Here is a 19,349-nt window from a genome sequence, read left to right on the forward strand (position 1 = left end):
CAGGGTCAGGGACAGTTCCTACCCCCAGCCTTCGGGCTCTTGAAACAGTGGGGATAACTTCACTCACCCCAACACTGAACCGAGTCCACAACCAATGAACTTACTTTCAAGGACTCGCAAATCATGTTCTCAATATTTATTGTTTCTTTATTTATTCATTTGGTTAGTTATTATTATTCTTTTTTCATAGTTTCAGATTGCTGTCTTTTGCACATAGGTTTTTTGTCCATCTTTGTTGTGTTTATTTTTCATTGATTTTGTTGTGTTTCTTTATATTTACCATGAATGCTCACAAGGAAATGGATCTCAGGGTAGCTTCTGATGACGTGTACGGTATGTGCTTTGATAATAAATTTACTTTGAACTTTTCATAAGTGTATAACAACCGAATCACTTTGCAATTGCCTGTTTGATCATGTGGTTGTTAGGTTAAATTGTATGATTTCAGGCAAACCTTTTAAACCTATGAAAAAAAAAAATTATTTTGAAAGGTTGCGACTTTGCTATGGTGCTACATTCTAACAGAGTGTGAATCAAGAAAAAGAATATTAAATAAACCTTGTTGGCGTTTAAATGCAATGGGCAAGCTATCTTAATGAAAGTGGGTTTTTCCAGAAGATGATTTTGACAGGATCTTTTATGATACAGAGGCGACACTTCACCTGTGAGTTGGCTGGGGTGATATACTGCATTCGGTGCTCCCGATGCAAGCTTCTATACATTGGCGCGACCCGACGCAGACTGGGAGGCGGTTGCCCTGAACACCTACGTTCTGTCCGCCAGAGAAAGCAGGATCTCCCAGTATCCACACATTTTAATTCCACGTCCCATTCCCATTCTGATATGTCTATCCACGGCCTCCTCTACTGTAAAGATGAAGCCACCTCAGGTTGGAGGAACAACACCTTATATTCCATCTGGGTAGCCTCCAAACTGATGGCATGAACATTGACTTCTCTAACTTCCATTAATGTCCCACCTCCCCCTCGTACCTCATCCGTTATTTATTTATTATATATATATATATTCTTTTTCTCTCTCTCCTTTTTCTCCCTTTGTCCCTGTCACTATACTCCTTGCCCATCCTCTGGACCCCCCCCCCTTTGTCCCGAGGCCTCCCATCCCATGATCCTCTCTTATCCTTTTTGCCAATCAACTGTCCAGCTCTTGGCTCCATCCCTCCCCCTCCTGTCTTCTATCATTTCGGATCTCCCCCTCCCCCTCCCACTTTCAAATCTCTTACTATCTCTTCTTTCAGTTAGTCCTGAAGAAGGGTCTCGGCCCGAAACGTCGACTGTACCTCTTCCTATAGATGCTGCCTGGCCTGCTGCGTTCACTATCATCCGAGATATCATATTTTTAATCTTTAAGGAGTGCAGAAGTTGGTTATTGTCGAACAACAATGTATTGTATTGTGCTGCTGGTGCAAATGCTAATTTTCGCAGTATTTATATCTTAGGTCTGTATGTCTATGACAATACACTTGAAACTTGAAATTATTGTTTACTGGTTATTCCCAAATCTTCCCTAAAGTGTGAACTTAACATAAAAGGTGAGATTTGCTGAAGACTGTTGTTCTTGTAAAAACGATGGCTGTATCTATCTGTCTATATCTATTTCTGCTGAGCCCAGCACATTAGTGCAGTTATAAAGAAAACAAGGCAGCGCATCTACTTCCTTAGAAGTTTGCAAAGCTTCAGCACGACATCTAAACCTTTGACAAAGTTTTATAGGTGTGTAGTGGAGAGTATATTAAGTTGTTGCTTCACGGCCTGGTAGAGAAACAGACAGCCCCAATGCCCTTGAATGGAAAATCCTACAAAAAGTAGTGGATATTGCCAAGTGCATCACACTATAGCCCACCCCTCCATTTAGCACCTCTGCATGGAGCACTGTCTCAGGAAGGCAGCATCCCCCCCACACCCCCACACCCAGGCTATGCTTTCTTCTTGCTGCTGCCATCAAAAAGAAGGTACATGAGTCTCAGGGCCCACACCATCAGGTTCAGGAACAGTTATTACCTCTCAAACATCAAGTTCTTGAACCAGTGGGGATAACTTAATTCACCCCATCACAGAAATGTTCCCACAACTGATGGACTCACATTCAAGGTCTCTTCATCTCATGCTCACGATATTTATTGCTTGTTTATTTATTATTATTATTTTTTCTTTATATTTGCAGTTTGTTGACCTTTGCAAATTGGTTGTTTGCCCGTGCTTTTGTGCAGTATTTCATTGATTCTATTATGCTTCTTGGATTTGATGAGTATCCCAGCAAGAAAACAAACTTCAATGTTGTATATGGTGATATATATGCACTTTGAAAATACATTTACTTTGCATTTTATATATACTGCATATATACACACACATACATACACAGTAGGCTCTAGCAATGTATCTGCCACGAGGAAAGGTCCCTGCAACTTATCGCACACCCATACTCATGTTAAGCCAGGTGCTCTAACCTAGGTGTTTTTTTTTTCTCCATCTCGTTGTTCATTGCGTTTATAATTCGTTTCCAATCTGGACACATTGCGGGTAACTGGAGAATCATCATGTCTCTTTTCTCTAGGAACGGAGAAAGCACACACTGCGCCGCGTATTTCCAACACAAAGTTCGGAGCCCGAGTACGGGTAGGTGATGTAAGGTGGAAGGGAGGGCGCACTGCCCACTGTCGGTCGTGACGCCGCTCGCACTGAGCTGACAACGACAGGGCGCTGCAGCCCGGCGCTCCTCGCCCTCGCAGTAAACAGCGGCCGAGCTGGAATACCGTGCCCTATTCGCAATTCGCTTGCTTTCAGTTTACGAACGCGTTAGCTGACGTTATCACGTCTCATCAACCCCGTGTGGGGACGCAGCCGTCACTTTGAATCGGGCTCGGTGATTCTTTTCCTATTTGGCCGTTGAGGTCTGTCATCGAAAAGCGTCCTCGTTATTCTTGAAAGCGTATCTGGAGATTTGAGTGAGCGGAGGCCCGGGAGCCGGGAGCCGGGAGCCGAGGGAGTGGCGCCCTGCCTGCCGGTGCGAAGCCCCGCACTGCTCCCGATGATGCTGCGGTTCTCTCGGCTCGGCTAGGTCGCCCGTCGATAGTCGCTGAGATTTACCCTGCGCGCATCCTATCTCCTCTCTGCGTGTCTCTTTTTGTTGCTGCGGCTGCCGGCGATGTGGGTCAAGCCCGAGGAGGTCGTGCTGGCCAACGCGCTGTGGGTGACGGAGAGAGCTAATCCGTACTTCGTGCTGCAGAGGAGGAAAGGGCACGGAGAAGGGGGAGGAGGGCTGGCCGGTAAGTGCGCCGGTGGATGTTCCTTGGCGAAACAGGAATGCAAACGTGCGGCACCTCCAGTGATTGTGCTTTAGAGAGCTGTGCTGATAAGCATTTTTGTGAGTTTGGCAGCAATGTAAGGATTCTGTATGTAATCTCCAGATTCCGCATCATGTTTGTGTGAATTGTATTAATTCTGTGTAAATGCGAAAACCCGAATTAAGTGCAAAAATTAGAGTAATCGGAGGTGTATTTCAATCATTTGCATTACATATAGATGTGGTTCAATAGATTTGTCCAAAATCTGCCAGATCAGCATCGCTTATTTGAGATCATTTTACTCTAAGTGGCACAAGATTTGTTTAGTCCTTGGGATGCAACGTATCAATTACGTTATTTAATCACAACGTATCCCATTTTTGTCGTTCCCGCTGTGAAATACTGTAACGTCTATATTTTGAATTTTACTCTGACATTTAGGTGTGAAAAATACACGAGCTTCAGTCGAGTTAAAAAAATTGATTTGTGGTTTTCTCCTATAGTATGTACAGTAATTCCATTAGTTGAATTCAATCCATTGGAACTGAGGTCTAACCGATACTACTCTTTACACGGTTTGATGGTGTCTTGGTGCCACTACACTGTAACTTCGAGAATATTTGTTATTTTCATGAATTATAAACTTAACATTTACTATATTGTGCAAATGTACCCTTTGTGAACTCTTATTAGGATTTTATGTTTTTATTTTGATCAGAATCAGGTTTATTATCACCGGCATTTGTCGTGAAATTTGTTAATTTAGCAGTAGCAGTGCAATGCAATACATAATATAGAAGAGAAGAAAAACAAAAAATAAATAAGTAAATCAATTACAGTATACATATATTGAATAGATTAAAATTATGTAGAAATCAGAAATAATATATATTACAAAAGTGAGGTAGTGTCCAAGGGATTAATATCCATTTAGGAATTGGATGACAGAGGGGAAGAAGCTGTTCCTGAATCGCTGAGTGTGCGCCTTCAGGCTTCTGTACCTCCTACCTGATGGTAACAGTGAGAAAAGGGCATGTCCTGGGTGCTGGAGCATTTGCAGGATCTACAGTTTTTAAAATAATTTTTCTCTCTAGTGAAGGTTAAGGGCTTCGTTAAAATTGGTAGTGGGGAATTCAGAAGGTAGGAATATATTACTGGTATGAAAAGTTTCGCTATCAAAGCAAATACAAAAAAAAGACCAAAACTAAATTTGGTACGTAGGGCCAGTGTCTCCAGCACTCTTAGGTTTAACTAAAACATCCTAGTTTACTATCCATGGAATGACTTCCTTGAAACTACTTGGAAACATTCCATTAGCTTTTCTAATTACTTGTATCACACCCAGCTCCATTCGCACCATTTTGTGGCCTTAATTCCATTTAAATAATTCGCAATTTCATTCTTCCTTAAAAAGTGGATTACCTTATTCTGCCCCACGTTATATTCATTCTGTCATGTGCTTGACTAATATTTCTATATCTGATTGCATGCTGTTGGTCCTCCTCATAACTGGGTAAGCCATCTGATTTGGTATAATCCGTGTAAGTATGGCTACGTGACCCCTTTGTCCAAGTTGCCAAAATAGGTTATAAATATTTGAGACTCCAACAATGTAAGTAATAAAGTCAATTCAATTCAATGATTCTGTGGTAGTGCACTAATCAATTGGAAATGATCCTTTTTAACCAATTTTGTTTCCTGTTAGTTAACAGGTACCACAGTAGCGTAGTGGTTAGCGCGACTCTATCACAGCGTTCCTGAGTTCAGAGTTCAGTCCCGGTGCCATTCTGTAAGGAGTCTGTACGTTCTCCATGTAGGATGTGTGGGTTTCTGCTGGAAGCTCTGCTCTGTGATTCGGTTATTGGGTTAAGGTTAATTGGGTTTGTCAGGGGTTGCTGGGGTAGCAGATCTGGATCACTAAATAAATAAACCACCCACTATCAATCCTGATGTATTCCAGACAACTCCATGCAAAATGACAGCTTAATGAATGCTGCCATCTCGCCACATAAATAACCATAAAGCAAAAATGTTTCTGTGGAGATTTGCTCAGAGAAGGGAAAGTGCTTGTTGGTAATTAGGACTATTCTATTTCAGATATTTTGTACCTCCTTCAATGAAAGCCAGTGCAATCATAGTAAAGCCAGACACAAAATCCTCTCTACTTTTCCTCAGTAATTGTTTTAAATAAGAAAAACAATTACAATTGTATCTGAACTTTTTATAAATATAATATTTACCTTGTCCTGGAAATAAATAAATAAACAAACACACACACACACACACACACACACACACACACGTGAAAGTGGCCTATAAAGTGAACAATTTCATAAAATAGTTTTGTTTACACCATGGTACTATATAATTTAATGTTCTTGTACAGTATATTTCAGTTATTTAGCAGTGTTATAATTTGTAACATATCTTTGTTTTTTCAAATAAATCTTGTGTCTTTCTCTCACTGGGCTATCTCATTGATATTAAGTATTTCAATGGGAAAACATCCAACTCAAGGAGCACAGTAACATTTATTCCTACTGTTTATATTTTCCGGCGGATTGGAGTTTTTTGTGTTGAAAGTCTGCCTCTGGGTATTCAGACAATTATGTGTGTTTCCTGCTTGCATTGTCCAGTTGGAAGTTTGTGTTTAATTTACTGCATTGTTCATAAATCTTAAAATTAGTATACTAAGATTAACACCATTAACACTTTCTATGTGACCCTTCCTTTTTAGTAAGAACCTCCTAGTCCAAATAATTTGCTTATCTTTGATGCAAGGGCATTGTACTCGAATGTAAACCACTGGTAATTATCTGAAATAAAGGAAGAGAAACAGATATGATGTAGGTACAGGAATTTAAAGTGGCATAGCAGATTATGTTGGTCAGCTGACATAATTTTTCAGGTTCAAATTTACAATTTGCAGAGCTAGGAGTATGGCAGATTATTTTTATAAATATATTTGTTACGCAATTGCAATGAATATTTCTAATTTGCAGTTTGATTATATAATTAGCTCAGTGCCAGCTGAAGACAGAGGGACGCACTGCTTGGGTAGTTTCTTTTATAACAATGTGTTTAAATGTAGGTCATTTGGATAAAGTTTGGAAGAAACCCAAATGTAGGTTTCAGGTAAACAAAACATGAAGCTTGCTTCATGTTAATTGGAGGTGGGCATGGAATTGTAATTCATTCTGGAAGTGATGCTGCTCAAACATGCACATACACAACTTGGAATTTGCTGTTACTTATAGTCACTTAGCAAAACTGAGGCCCTGTACTTCCATCACCAGTGGTAAGCAATAGTTAGTGCAGGGACAATTTTTCTTACACACATACAATAACTTTTTAAAAAGCATGAATAGCTCAAGCATTAAAATCATACCTTACCAAGGATAATAGGGCTTTAGCGCAAATATTTTCATATACTTTATCCAGATACCTGTGAAGTGTGACCACAAGTTCAACTTATTCTAATGACCATGTTTAAGATATGTTCAGGATGCATAACTAGTTAATTTTAAAGGGAATTTAGATGCATGAAATGTGAATGAATTTTGAAACAATTGAGAGTGAGGTTTCTGATTCTGATTTCAAAATATCAACTACTAGAAGAACTCAGTCAGTCTGTCAACATCTGTGGATTTAAAAGGATAGTTGACATTTCAGGTTTAGGGTTTAGACCTGCATCAGGACTGAGTTCAGAGGGGAGGAAGCTGGTATTGAAGATGAGAAGGAAGGGAGATAGGTGGAACCAGGTGAGGAGGGCAGTGATTGGCAGATGAAGCCACGAGGAGGAGCAGGGAGTACAGTGTTACGAGCTGGTGCTTGGTGTGTGATTGGTGCAAACAGATTGGGAGAGATTTGGATTAAAAAAAGGGCAGATTGAGCTAGGAGCTGGTGGGAGTAGGGGAGGATGGAGATGGAGTCAGCGCCTAATAGCTGTTAAATGGAGACACAAAATATGCTGTAATCTGATAAGGAGGGACGGTAATAAGTGGAACCAGTTAAAGGAAGGACGATGAACGTTTGTGGGAGGAAGCAGAGAATATAGATGATAGGCAGATGGAACGTAGGTTGTAGAGAAGAACACTTGGTGATTCAGAAGAAGAGAGAGAAAGAAACACCTAGTGCAGGTTACCTGAAATTGGAAAATTCATTTTTCGTGCCATTGGATTGTAGACAACCCAACTGGAATTTGGGGTGTCTGTTTTCTAGATTGTATTTGACCTTACCTTGCTGTGGAGAAGACTGATGAGACAGCTTGATGGGAGAAGGGGAGGTGAAAAGATGTGTAACCACAAGCTCATGGTGACCATTGTAGACAGGCGCCACCTAGTCAGTACTTAGTCTCACTGGTATAGCGGCCACTTTGGGAGCACTGAGTACAGACAATGATGTTGAGGAGGTACTTGTGAATCTCTGCCTGACCTGGATGAGTTGTTTAAGCCTTGAATTGTGCTGAGGGAGGAAGTGTAGGGACAATTATTCCCCTTACATAGTTGCAGGCAAATCTGCTGGAGAACAAAGAGTGATGGGTGGGTTGGGGTGAGTGAACAAGGGAGACACATTGAAGTCCCTGCAGAAAACAGAAAAAGGCGGAAAGGGATAGATGTGGTGTGACCATGTTACACCTCACAGAAATGTCAAAAGATGATATATCTTACATGGAAGCTGATTGACTGAAAGGTAAGGAGTTTGTTTTTGTTTTTGCTCTATATTTTAGCATCTGCAGTCACTTGTGTCAAAATTTTTGATTTTCCTTGTATTACCTGTTTATTTGCTGTGAAATTAGGAGACATTAACTGAATAGTATGAGTTCTGAGAAGAGACATTTTAGTTGGAGTGGGATAAGTTCCTGTCACAGCCTTTGGAATAAGCTTTTCATTGCCCATTTCCCTACTTGACTGTTTATTTTCCATGAAGAGATAGTCTTTCTTTTTGATAAGTACCTTTTGAATGTATCACTATAGTGAAATAATTTATTCAATTTAAGTTAAGAACTATTATGCAAAAATTTAAGACTGCTATTTGCACACCATGTTTTAGAGATTAATCAAGATAATATAAAAATTTTGAAATGTTGTAAGTTCTTAGCAGATCAAGCAGGAAATGTGAAAGAAATAACAAGTTTGAAATTTTTGTTTGATGACTTGCATCAGAATCAGGTTTATTATCACTGTTTTGCAGTAACACAGTATAGTGCAATAATTAACATAAATTACAAAATAGTGCAAGATAAAGGAATAATGAGGTAGTGTTTATGGACCATTCAGAAATCTGATAACAGAGGAGAAGAGCTGTAACAAAAACGATGTGCTGGAAGAACATAACAGATCATGCAGTATCTACGCAGAGGAATAAACAACAAGTGTTACGGGCCAAGACCCTTCATCAGAACTAGAAAAGAAGGGGAAAGAAGTCAGAATAAGAGAATTGGAGGAGGGGAAGGAGTACAAGCTAGCAAGTGACAGGTAAGGGGAAAGTTGGGTGGGTGGGGAAGGGTGGGGGACAAAGTGAGAAGCTGGGAGGTATAGGGCTGAAGAAGAAGAATCCAATAAGGAGAAGAGAGTGGACTATGGGAGGAGGGGCACCAGACGGAGTTGAGGGGCAGATGAAGAGAAGGGAAGGGGTAAGAGGAAAGGAAAAAGAGAGAAGGGGAGGTGGATAAATTACTGGAAGTTAGGGAAATTGATGTTCATGTTGTCAAGTTGGAGGCTTACTAGATAGAGTATGAGGTGTTGCTCCTCCAACCTTAGAGTGCCCTCATAGTGGCAGTAAAGAGGCCATGGACTAAGATGTTGGAATGGGAGTGGGAAGTAGAATTAAAATAGTTGGCTACTGGGAAATCCTGCCTTTTGTGGTCGATAGGGTGAAGGTGTTCAATGAAATGGTCTCTCAATCTACCTTGGATCTCACTGATGCAGAGAAGACTGCACTGGGAGCGCCAGATACAGTAGATGACCCTAATATGCTTACAGTTGAAGTGTCACTTTACCAGCAAGGACTATTTGGAGCACTGAAGAGTGGTGAAGGAGGAGACGTAGGTTCAGGTGAAGCACTTGTCCTGCTTGCTCGAGTGAGATCGGTGGGGGGAGGAACAAGGAGACAAAGAAGTCATGTAGAGAGAGATCTTTGAATAAAGCAGGATATGGGGGGGGGGGGAGATGTGCTTATTGGTAGGATCCCATTGAAAATCGTGTAAGTTAAAGAGAATGATGTGCTGGATGTGGAAGCTTGTGAGGTGGTAGGTAAGGACAGGGTGAACTCTATTCCTGTTCTGGTCGGGAGATGGGGAGCTAGAAGAGATGTGGGTGAGGGCAGCATTGATGATAGAGGAAGGGAAACACCATTCTTTGAAGAAGATGGATATCTCATATGTTCTGGAATGGAAAGTCTCATGCCGAGAATGGAGATGGAGGAACAGAGAGAAGGGAATAGCATTTTATAATTGGGAAGAAGTATAGTCAAGATAACTGTGAGAGTCAGTAGGTTTATAAAATATATCAGAAGACAGTCTTTCTCCAGAGATGGAGACAGATTGAGAAGGGAGAGTGGTGTCTGAGATGGACTGTGTAAATTGGGGCAGGATGGACAAGATGGAGGTTGCAGGTAAAGTTGATGAAATTGATGAGCTCTGTGTGCAGGAAGCAACACCAATACATTCATTGATGTAGGGATGGGATGCGTTCCCAGTGTAGACTTTGGTACATGGATTGTTCCATATAGCCAAACAAAAGGCAGGCATATCTCAGGCTCATGTGAATGCCCATGAGATTAAAGCTGTTCCTGAATCATTGAACATGGGTCTTCAGGTTCCTGTACCCCCTCCTTTATGGTAGTAACAATAAGAGGGCATGTCCTGGATGGCAAGGGTTCTTTAACATGGATGCTGCCTTCCTGAGGCACCACTTCTTGGTGACAGGGAAGGTTGTGCCCACGATGGAGCTAACTCAGCTTACAACCCTCTGCAGCCTCTTATGATCCTCCACGTTGGAGCCTCCACACCAAGCTGTGATGCAACCACGTATGCATAGGGCATACCAGATCTCCATAAGCTCCTGAAGAAGTAGAGCCACAGGTATGCCTTCTTTCTGAATGCAACAGTGTGTATTTCACCCAGAACAGATCGTCCTAGAAGCTGACAATCGTAAACTTTAAGGTACTCATCCTTTGTACAGTTGGCCTCTCAGTGAAAGTTGCTGCATATTCTCCTGACTTCCCCTTGCTGATGTACTCAGTCATTTCCTTGATTGAGTGCAAGATTGCTGCTGTGACACCACTTAACCAGACAAAGTAATCAAATTATCAAAGTTACATTATATGATAAATGATTTCTTAACCTTTTTGACTGTTGTGTTTCCTTTGACAAGGTCATCATTACATTGTGTTCGAACATCTTTCATGTATTCACCAGCTGGGTCTATTTTTTAAATCAGTCACAATCAGAGAATGACCTGCAGTGGCTTCTCTTCCTGTTGCTGCTTTCAGTTCTGGGGTCCATAGAGGAAGGGGCCCATGAGTAATTCTATTTTCTGGCTCTGGACATCACCAATTGGGCACCTGTGTGAGGAAGGTTGTAAATGTGCACCAATTGTGCCCTATTCTGCTTTGTAGCATTTTTACAGTCTACTTTTTCTGCTTTGCCATGCTGCTTGTCTATTTTCCAATTATTCAAAGTTCAAAGTAAATTTATTGTCAAATAGAACTATGTCACCATATATAACCCTGAGATTTGATTTCTTGCGGGCATATTCAGTACATCCAAGAGTCATAATAGAATCAATGAAAGACCACACCCAACAGGACAGACATGCAACTCGTGCAAAAGACAACAACCTGTGCAAATGCAAAAAAAAAGATAAATTAATTAATAAGCAATAAGTATCAAGAACATGAATGAAGAGTCTTTGAAAGTGAATTCATAGGTTGTGGGAACAGTTCAGTGATGGGGCAAGTCAAGTTGAATGAAGTTATCCTGTCTGATTCAAGAGCTCGAAGCCTGATGGTTGAGGGGTAATAACTTCCTGAACCTTGTGGTGTGAGTCCTGAGGCTCTTGTACCTTCTTCCTGATGACAGCAGCAAGAAGAGGGTATGACCTGGGTGGTGGGGGTCACTACTGATGGATGCTGCTCTCCTGCAAAAGGGTTCTGTGTAGAGTGCTCAATGCTGGGGAGGGCTTTCGACGTGATGAACTAGGCTTGTAACTACATTTTGTTGGATTTTTCACTCAAGGGCATTAGTGTTTCTATACCAGGCTGTGATGCAACCAGTCAATATACTCTCCACCACGCATCTATGGAAGTTTGTCAAGGTTTTAGATGTCATGCCAAGTCTTTGTAAATGTCTAAGGAAGTAGAGGTGCTGCCATGCTTTCTTTGTAATTGCCCTTGTATGGACAGGTCCTGAGGAATTTAAAGTTGCTGACACTTTCCACCTCTGATTTCCCCAGTGAGGATTAGCTCACGTACCTTCGGTTTCCTCCTCCTGAAGTCAACAATCAGCTGCTTGGTCTTGCTAACATTGAGTGAGAGGTTGTAGTTGTGACACCACTCAGCCAGATTTTCAATCTCCTTCCTATATGCTAATTCTTCACCGACTTTGATTTGGCTAATGTCAGTGGAGCCATCAGCAAGTTTAAATATAGCATTGGAGCTGTACATGGCCACACTGTCATTAGCGTTAGGCGAGTAGGATGGGGACTAAGCACTTAGCCTGTGGTACACCTGTGCTGATGGAGATAGTGCAGGAGATGTTGTTGTCAATGCAAAATGACTGATGTTTGCAAGTGAGAAAGGCAAGGAACCAATTGCTGAAGGAGTATGGATGAGTAGAAATTTCTTCCTCCAACTAAATTGTAAAAACCAAAACTGCTTGATTGTGTTGTCACTACAGACTTCATCCTAACTCCGCCAAATCCCATCTCTCACTATCTAAAGCAAAACCAGAATATTCTGGTCACATTTGCTTTATCATATGATTCATCTAGTATCGCCTGTCTGTGCTCCGCGCCTAACTCATTCAATTTCTTATTGAACACTTACCCAAACATTATTTATCTCAAGACTCCGACTGATCTTTCATCCTAGCTCACACCAAAACCTATCTCTGAGTTACTGAGCCTCCATTGCCCCCTTGAATAGAGAATATTTATTTCCACATTTTGTCCATTGATTTCAGAAATGGAATGCAAATCTAGTGACATATTTGCAAACCTTGTGTATCAGCTCTTCTGCAACAGGAGCAGACATCACTGAGGCTTTAGTGAAAGCTGTTTCCTGCTGTTATGGTGCAAAGGGGCTTTCAGAGGCTCACAATAGCTATAAAATCTATTCTTCAGATTTCTAGTGCACTGAGGGTTGTGGTTCTGTGGAATGCTCTGCCTCTGAAGGCAGTGGAGGCCAATTCTCTGGATTCTTTCAAGGAAGAGTTATATAGAGCTCTTAAAGATAGCGGAGTGAAGGGATATGGGGAGAAGGCAGGAAAAGGGTACTGATTGTGGATGATCAGCCATGATCACAGTAAATGGTGGTGCTGGCTTGAAGGGCTGAATGGCCTACTCCTGCACCTATTGTCTGTTGTCTGTTGATGTGGGGCAGTAGCCTGATGCAGAATGAATTAGTTGTACTTTGAGGATGACAGCATTCACTGTCATCCTCCCATTGTCATTCAGCCAGTGGCATTCTGTCGATTTTTAGTTAACTACCCTCGATTACTGTTGAGATGGTGCAGTCTGAAGCCAGATATTTTGGAAATGAATGTTTGAACCTCTGCTAAAATGATTTCCTGTATCATAATACAGTTATTGGGCTCCATCATCTTTTGTTGTAGGGAATGCCATGGGTTCAACAGCTGAGTGAGGAAATTTGTCCTCATCCACTGCTCTTCACGGGAGGAGAAGATGGTGACGCGACACAGCTCGCAGCGGCCACTCCAGTGGCGATATCTGTAATCTGTCAAGTAGGATGCCGTGCACAATCCTGATTTGATGGAGATCGATGTGAGAGCACAGAGGAACATCTGGTGAAACTTCTGAAATGCCTGCTTTGCTGCCGCTGTTACTGTGTGATCCAGAATCTCCGGAGGGGATGGCCCCGAATCCTCGGCTTTGTTGCTCGGTAGCCGGAGTGGGATCGAAGCGCTCGGCAGAGATGGTGCTTGGTGTCGGAGGGCTGGTTGGAGGCTCGAAGTTTTCGGATGGATTCAGAGTCTGCTGCGGTCGGGTGCTTCCATTGGTGCGGCATCGGCAAGTTTGTGGCACCTGGAGGTTCATGGCAGGGAGAGTTTCTCCCTTCTACCGTCTGCGTGAGATGATGGGGCTATCGGGACTTTGAGACTTTTTTTTACCGTGCCCATGGTCTGCTCTTTATCAAATTACAGTATTGCTTTGCATTGTTGTAACTATATGTTATAATTAAGTGGTTTTGTCAGTTTTAGTCTCGGTTTGTCTTGTGTTTCTGTGATATTATTCTGGAGGAGCTTTGTATCACTTTTTAATGCATGCATTTCTAAATGACAATAAATATATATGTATGTTGAAAGTTGAAAATATTTTCCTATCCTCTTACTACTGTGTAGGAAAAAAATCAGCACTTAAAGGAAGGAAAAGGAATGTGTGTCCACCAGACATGCGATATATATTAAATAGTGAACAACAAAAGCACCCAACCACTAACCACAGCCACCACTTAATCATGTCCACACTGTACCAGAATATGTGGATCCCGGATCAGCCTCTAGAGTCACTTGAGGACCACCAATAGACAACCTCCAATAGGGAACATCATGCTCGTCTTGAATGATCGCACTGCTACTGCTAGTATGGTCAATCCTTTAAAAATGATGTTAATTATTGCAGCTTTAGTAATGAAAGAAGCAGAGAACCTTAATCTGCAGCTGTTGGTACAAACAAGTAAGCAGAAAAAGATGTAAACAAGAGCGTACAGTCTGTGAGCCAGTGGGGTTGGTTGGTACCATCTGAGGGGAATAATGCTCATAGTGATTTTTGGCAAGATATACATCTCTAGAGTTAGAAAATATGTGATAACATTGCACCAGTGGTAGCTTTATGTGTGCTATCATGCATTTTATAACACTACCCTAAAATAAGCATTTCTGAAAAGTGGCCAATATAAAGTACAATATATATATTCAACCTAGTGGTATTTTGTCATCAGTGATCCCTCAACATTGAAATTTGTCACAATGATAGCTGAGTTCAACCACTTTTCATCAAATGTTGCTATAAAATTTTACATTAAAAACCATGTCATTGGTGGCACTTGCAGTACACTGCCCAATTTCAGTAGAGTGAATCATTTCATTTTTAGAAAAATATTTGTCTGTTGTTTATTTTGGAAAAGTCAATAAAAACCCTAGGAGACATATAATCACATGGATTTGTGGAGAATTTATTCAGGAATTCAAATAAGTAATCACTTTCTGTATATATTCCATATTAACATCAGTACAGCAGAAAATGTTACCCCACCCCCCAAAAGGTAAAAAACCTCATTTGGAGAGATTTCTGGAGTTTTATCAATGTCATGATATTTTCCATACTGTTGTATCAAATCAAAACAATCTTAAGCTTTTGTCATAGCATATAGAATTACAGAGCAATAATTCAAATGTGGGGTTCCACATGGCCATAACCTAGGCCCCTTTTGATTGTAAAATGAATATATTTAATCAAAGACTGCTTTCCATACTTGTTTTCCATACTTTCATAACCTATTAATAATCATAATGATTTTCCAAGTCTTCCACATCTTCATCTGAACTTTCCACACTCTCTGAGGTGGATGCCTGGTTCTCACAGTCTGCCAGTCTACACATGTCAGTACACCTGAGGCCATTTGCAACACACATATGTCTTGGGAGTGAACATTTTTTTTGGACAGTTACAGGCCAGTAGATCCAGGATGGTATCAGGTGCTGGCTGGCCTTCCATCCAGTGCACTACCAACTGTTCAGCTTCCTCTTCTCTCTCCATCTTCCATCCTCTGCCAACAGGGCTTGGCACTTCTCCAAACATCTTCTCCATATACCAGACTGGTAGTTGGCTCGCTGTGCATGTTTTGTTAAACAGTCCTTGCATGGTGGGAGTTGATGACTTTCGATTTCACCTTTTTTGGCACAGAAAAGGTGATACCTGAGCTCATTGACCTCGGTGGTCGATGCTTTTGGAGCACACAGGAGACATGTAAATGCCTCCAGTTTGTCCATCAATTCTGGGGAGAGGTCCCATTCCTGACCCAACTCTAAGAATGTGTCCTGAGTTTACCTGTTGCTGGTCAGAAGTTTCAGGGCACTTGTCTTCCCTTTGCCTGCAAAAGCGCTTACAGTGTCACATCCTGTATATGTGTGCAACCCGATGAGAGATCTACAACCCTCTGTGCCAACAGTGGCAGCAACCTTCCTGATGTCTACAAGCTTTGTACGGATTCTAGTGCCACACTTCTGGAACACTGGGGCCTCAACCTTGTCACAAAATGCTAAAGACATGATAAAAACATCTGTGTCTTCTGAGCAGATCACTACAGATTGGTATCCTTCTCTTGTGGCATGGGCAGCATGGAGAAGTAGGTGGCCATCTGCTGCTTCCTGTTGACACCTCCTCACTGTCTTGAGATGTGATTCTGTAACATTTGTCATACACAGTTGCATACAGAATCTTCTCCTGTAGCTTTGCTCTGTACTCTGCCTTCCTCCATTCAATAGACAATAGACAATAGGTGCAGGAGTAGGCCATTCAGCCCTTCGAGCCAGCACCACCATTCACTGTGATCATGGCTGATCGTCCCTGTTCCTGCCTTCTCCCCATATCCCTTTACTCCACGATCTTTAAGAGCTCTATCTCTTTCTTGAAAGAATCCAGAGAATTGGCCTCAACTGCCTTCTGAGCCAGAGCATTCCACAGAACCACAATCCTCTGTGTGAAAAAGTTTTTCCTCAACTCCGTTCTAAATTGCCTACCTCTTATTCTTAAACTGTGGCCTCTGGTTCTCGACTCCCACAACATTGGGAACATGTTTCCTGCCTCTAGCGTGTCCAATCCCATAATAATCTTATATGTTTCAATCAGATCCCCTCTCATCCTTCTAAATTCCAGTGTATACAACCCCAGTCGTTCCAATCTTTCAACATGGACTATGAAGCTAATGAGACTATTTTTGTTACTGACTTTGGTCAGGAAGCTTCTCCACTGCCTCACCATCTGTGTGCCTGTGATACCTTGCAACTCATGACCAGTCTCTTCACCCCGTAGAGATCTTTCACTATTCTTGGTAGAGTTCTACACAGAAAGCTACCACAGCTGCAATGCTATCACATATTTTCTAGCACTAGAGGTGTATACCTTGTCAAAAATCACTATAAGAATTATTCCCCCCAGATGGTACCAGTGGCCCAAATTTGGGGTCCTGGTTAACAGACTAATATGAGAAAACTCCGATTTGAATGTGAATAGTAAAGTCTTATGTCAAAATTTAGACCAAATTAGAATTTGAGGAGATTATATCTGCGGTCCTTATAGAAAAGGTTGAAAATGAATGAAATGGTTTCTTTTCCAAATTATTACAAACTAATTTGTTGTCTTTACAATTAGATAGGAAACCGAACAATATCAAAAGCAATTTTTAATTAGGACTAGACTTTTGAATTCAAGCCAAATATTTTGCACTCTTAAAGTGTGGATTGACTGCATCAGGAGAACAGAAACTTGATTGCCTCGATGCCGAAGAATCTGTGGCCTCTAGTTTTGTGAAGCAGCATTATTATATAATTTTTTGTAAACTTTATAAAAGGAAGTAGTAAGATCTGCAGGATTTTTTTCCTTTTGGGTACATAACAGTACTATCTGGGGGCATATAATCTTAAAATGGAAAATGCTTGTAAAGTTATTTTCTATGATTCTTAAATCAATATATATGAATTATGAATTTTAAGAAAAGCTATTTGAGCCATAATACACCTAAAGGGTACTAAATCCATTTTCAGATTTCAGTGTGAGCTCCTTGTCTACTAATGTTATGGGAAAACATTAAGGATGTTTTTTTTTCACTTTTGTGCAATTCCCTTTTTGCATTTCATGTATGAAAACATTAAAACAAATAATCAAGTTTTACTCAGAACATCTCAATTGTTTTTGAGATTTTGCAGTTTTGGATCACTTCTAAATGATAGAACTTTATTTTTGCATTTAGAACATAACTTGTAAAATTCACATGATCTAGATCTTGTGATATGTTGAGAAAATGAATGCATGTTATTATGGTTGTTACAGGAATTGTGTTTCAAATCAGCTAATTGTAATCTTGCTTTGAAATTTCAAATGTAGGTTTGCTTGTGGGGACACTTGATGTCGTATTGGACTCGAGTGCTCGAGTTGCACCATATAGAATCCTTTATCAGACTCCTGAATCCCTAGTATATTGGACAATTGCATGTGGTGAGTTTTTGAATAATAAGTACATTCTCGTGTAATTTAGCAATTCTAACTGAAATAAATTGTTTGTAATAAGATCTGAATACAGAGTGGAAAAATATTTTTGATCAAATCTTCTCTTACAAGGCTTAGTCATTTGTTATAGATAATCTGTAATGAACATTGTACTGCAATGACACCAAATACATACCTCTTCAGGACCCTAAATTCAGTACAGTATGAAATAAAGACTTTTTGAGAGCAGAAGCAAGTATTCAAAATGTTATGACAAATATCTGTAGTGAGGAAGTGAACTGACGGATTTGAACAGTGGCTGTAAGTGAGCATGTGGGTAAGAAGGTTGCGATAGAGTATAATGTGGCGAGGATCTAGGAAGTGCTGAGGGATCCTGGTGGACAGGTTATTCAGATACATGGTAAAGGTGCAGGAAAGCACAAGTGTTTAGAAGAGCAAATATATTATCAACATTTATTCAAGCCAGGTTAGGTTACTAGAGTAAGGAAGTTTTCCTGAGATTTAACATATCTTGATGAGTACTCATTTGAAGTAGTGTGCTGCTTTGGTTTCCATAACTGAAGAGTGCAATGGTCTTGGATTTGGTGCAGTATACATAGATTTAGAAGATTAATATCTGGGATATTGGCTTGTCGTTTGAAGTGACATCAGATAAAGTTGTCTATTTTCACTGGAAGGTAGAGGAGTAGAAACAATACTGAGGCATAGAAAAAAATTGAGAAGGATTGACTGGGTAGATAGCAAGACCTGTTTTCTCTTGCTGCTGGAAAGTTTCAAACCAAAGGCTTTTCTGTTTAGAACTGAGAGGAGGAGAAATTCCTTCTCACAAAAATTATGAATCTTTTGGAATTGAATATTGATGGGATTTGGGGAGAGCATTATGGACAACTATTCCAAAAGCAGTGGAGATGTAGCTTGATGGAACAGAAGTAGCATCATGATCTTTACAGTTTGCCAGTGGCCTTAATAGCACTGTTACAAAGTATGAAATAGGTTCAAGGACATCTAGCTTAATAACAAAGAAGAAGTTGGAAGTTTGGAGAAATAAAAACTGGTAAAATACATTAAATAGTCCGACATGTTGTAGTGGAAATGATAATGGTGCACCTAGTGAATCATAATTTGACTCAGGTATATAGTTTGTGGAAGAGAAATTATATTTGATTAGTTTATTATTGTTTTGAGGTTTTGTCTGTTAGTGGAATCATGTTAAGAGGAGGCAGAGGTTATGGAGACTGATACTTTGGATATGGAGGCTGGTGGGATGGAAGGTGAAGAAGACAAGGGGAACCTTAGGCTGTGATGAGAACAGAAATGCAAAGAAATAGAGAGACTATTAAGAACCCTGTCTACTAGTATGCCAAGGTTGAGGAAAAGGGTGGACGTTTTGAAAGTACTGGTGGAATTTCTTCAAAAGAAGAAGTACAACAGAACAGGAACACTGAAGAGATTGGAATGGAATCCTTAAAAGATGTAGTAAGAGAGGAGGTGACATTGATTGTTGTGAGAGTCGATTAGAAAAACATCATTCCATCTATCAGGCCAAGAGATCGTCATGATTGTTAAGGCCACGA

At 40.7% G+C, this 19,349-nt stretch overlaps 1 protein-coding gene across 1 annotated transcript in view; it reads left to right on the forward strand.

The window, feature by feature from the left end:
* Positions 1-2,398: 2,398 nt before the first annotated feature.
* The window catches only part of tbc1d9 (TBC1 domain family, member 9 (with GRAM domain)), a 61,141-nt gene continuing 44,190 nt past the window's right edge, over positions 2,399-19,349 (forward strand). The window contains exons 1-2 of the mRNA XM_063046618.1: positions 2,399-3,289; positions 17,653-17,763. Of these exons, the coding sequence (XP_062902688.1) occupies positions 3,169-3,289; positions 17,653-17,763 (232 nt within the window). The 5' untranslated portion in view covers positions 2,399-3,168. The remainder of the gene's footprint in view (positions 3,290-17,652; positions 17,764-19,349) is intronic.

Source organism: Mobula hypostoma, chromosome 4 (genome assembly GCF_963921235.1).
Source record: "Mobula hypostoma chromosome 4, sMobHyp1.1, whole genome shotgun sequence".
Classification (NCBI taxonomy): domain Eukaryota; kingdom Metazoa; phylum Chordata; class Chondrichthyes; order Myliobatiformes; family Myliobatidae; genus Mobula; species Mobula hypostoma.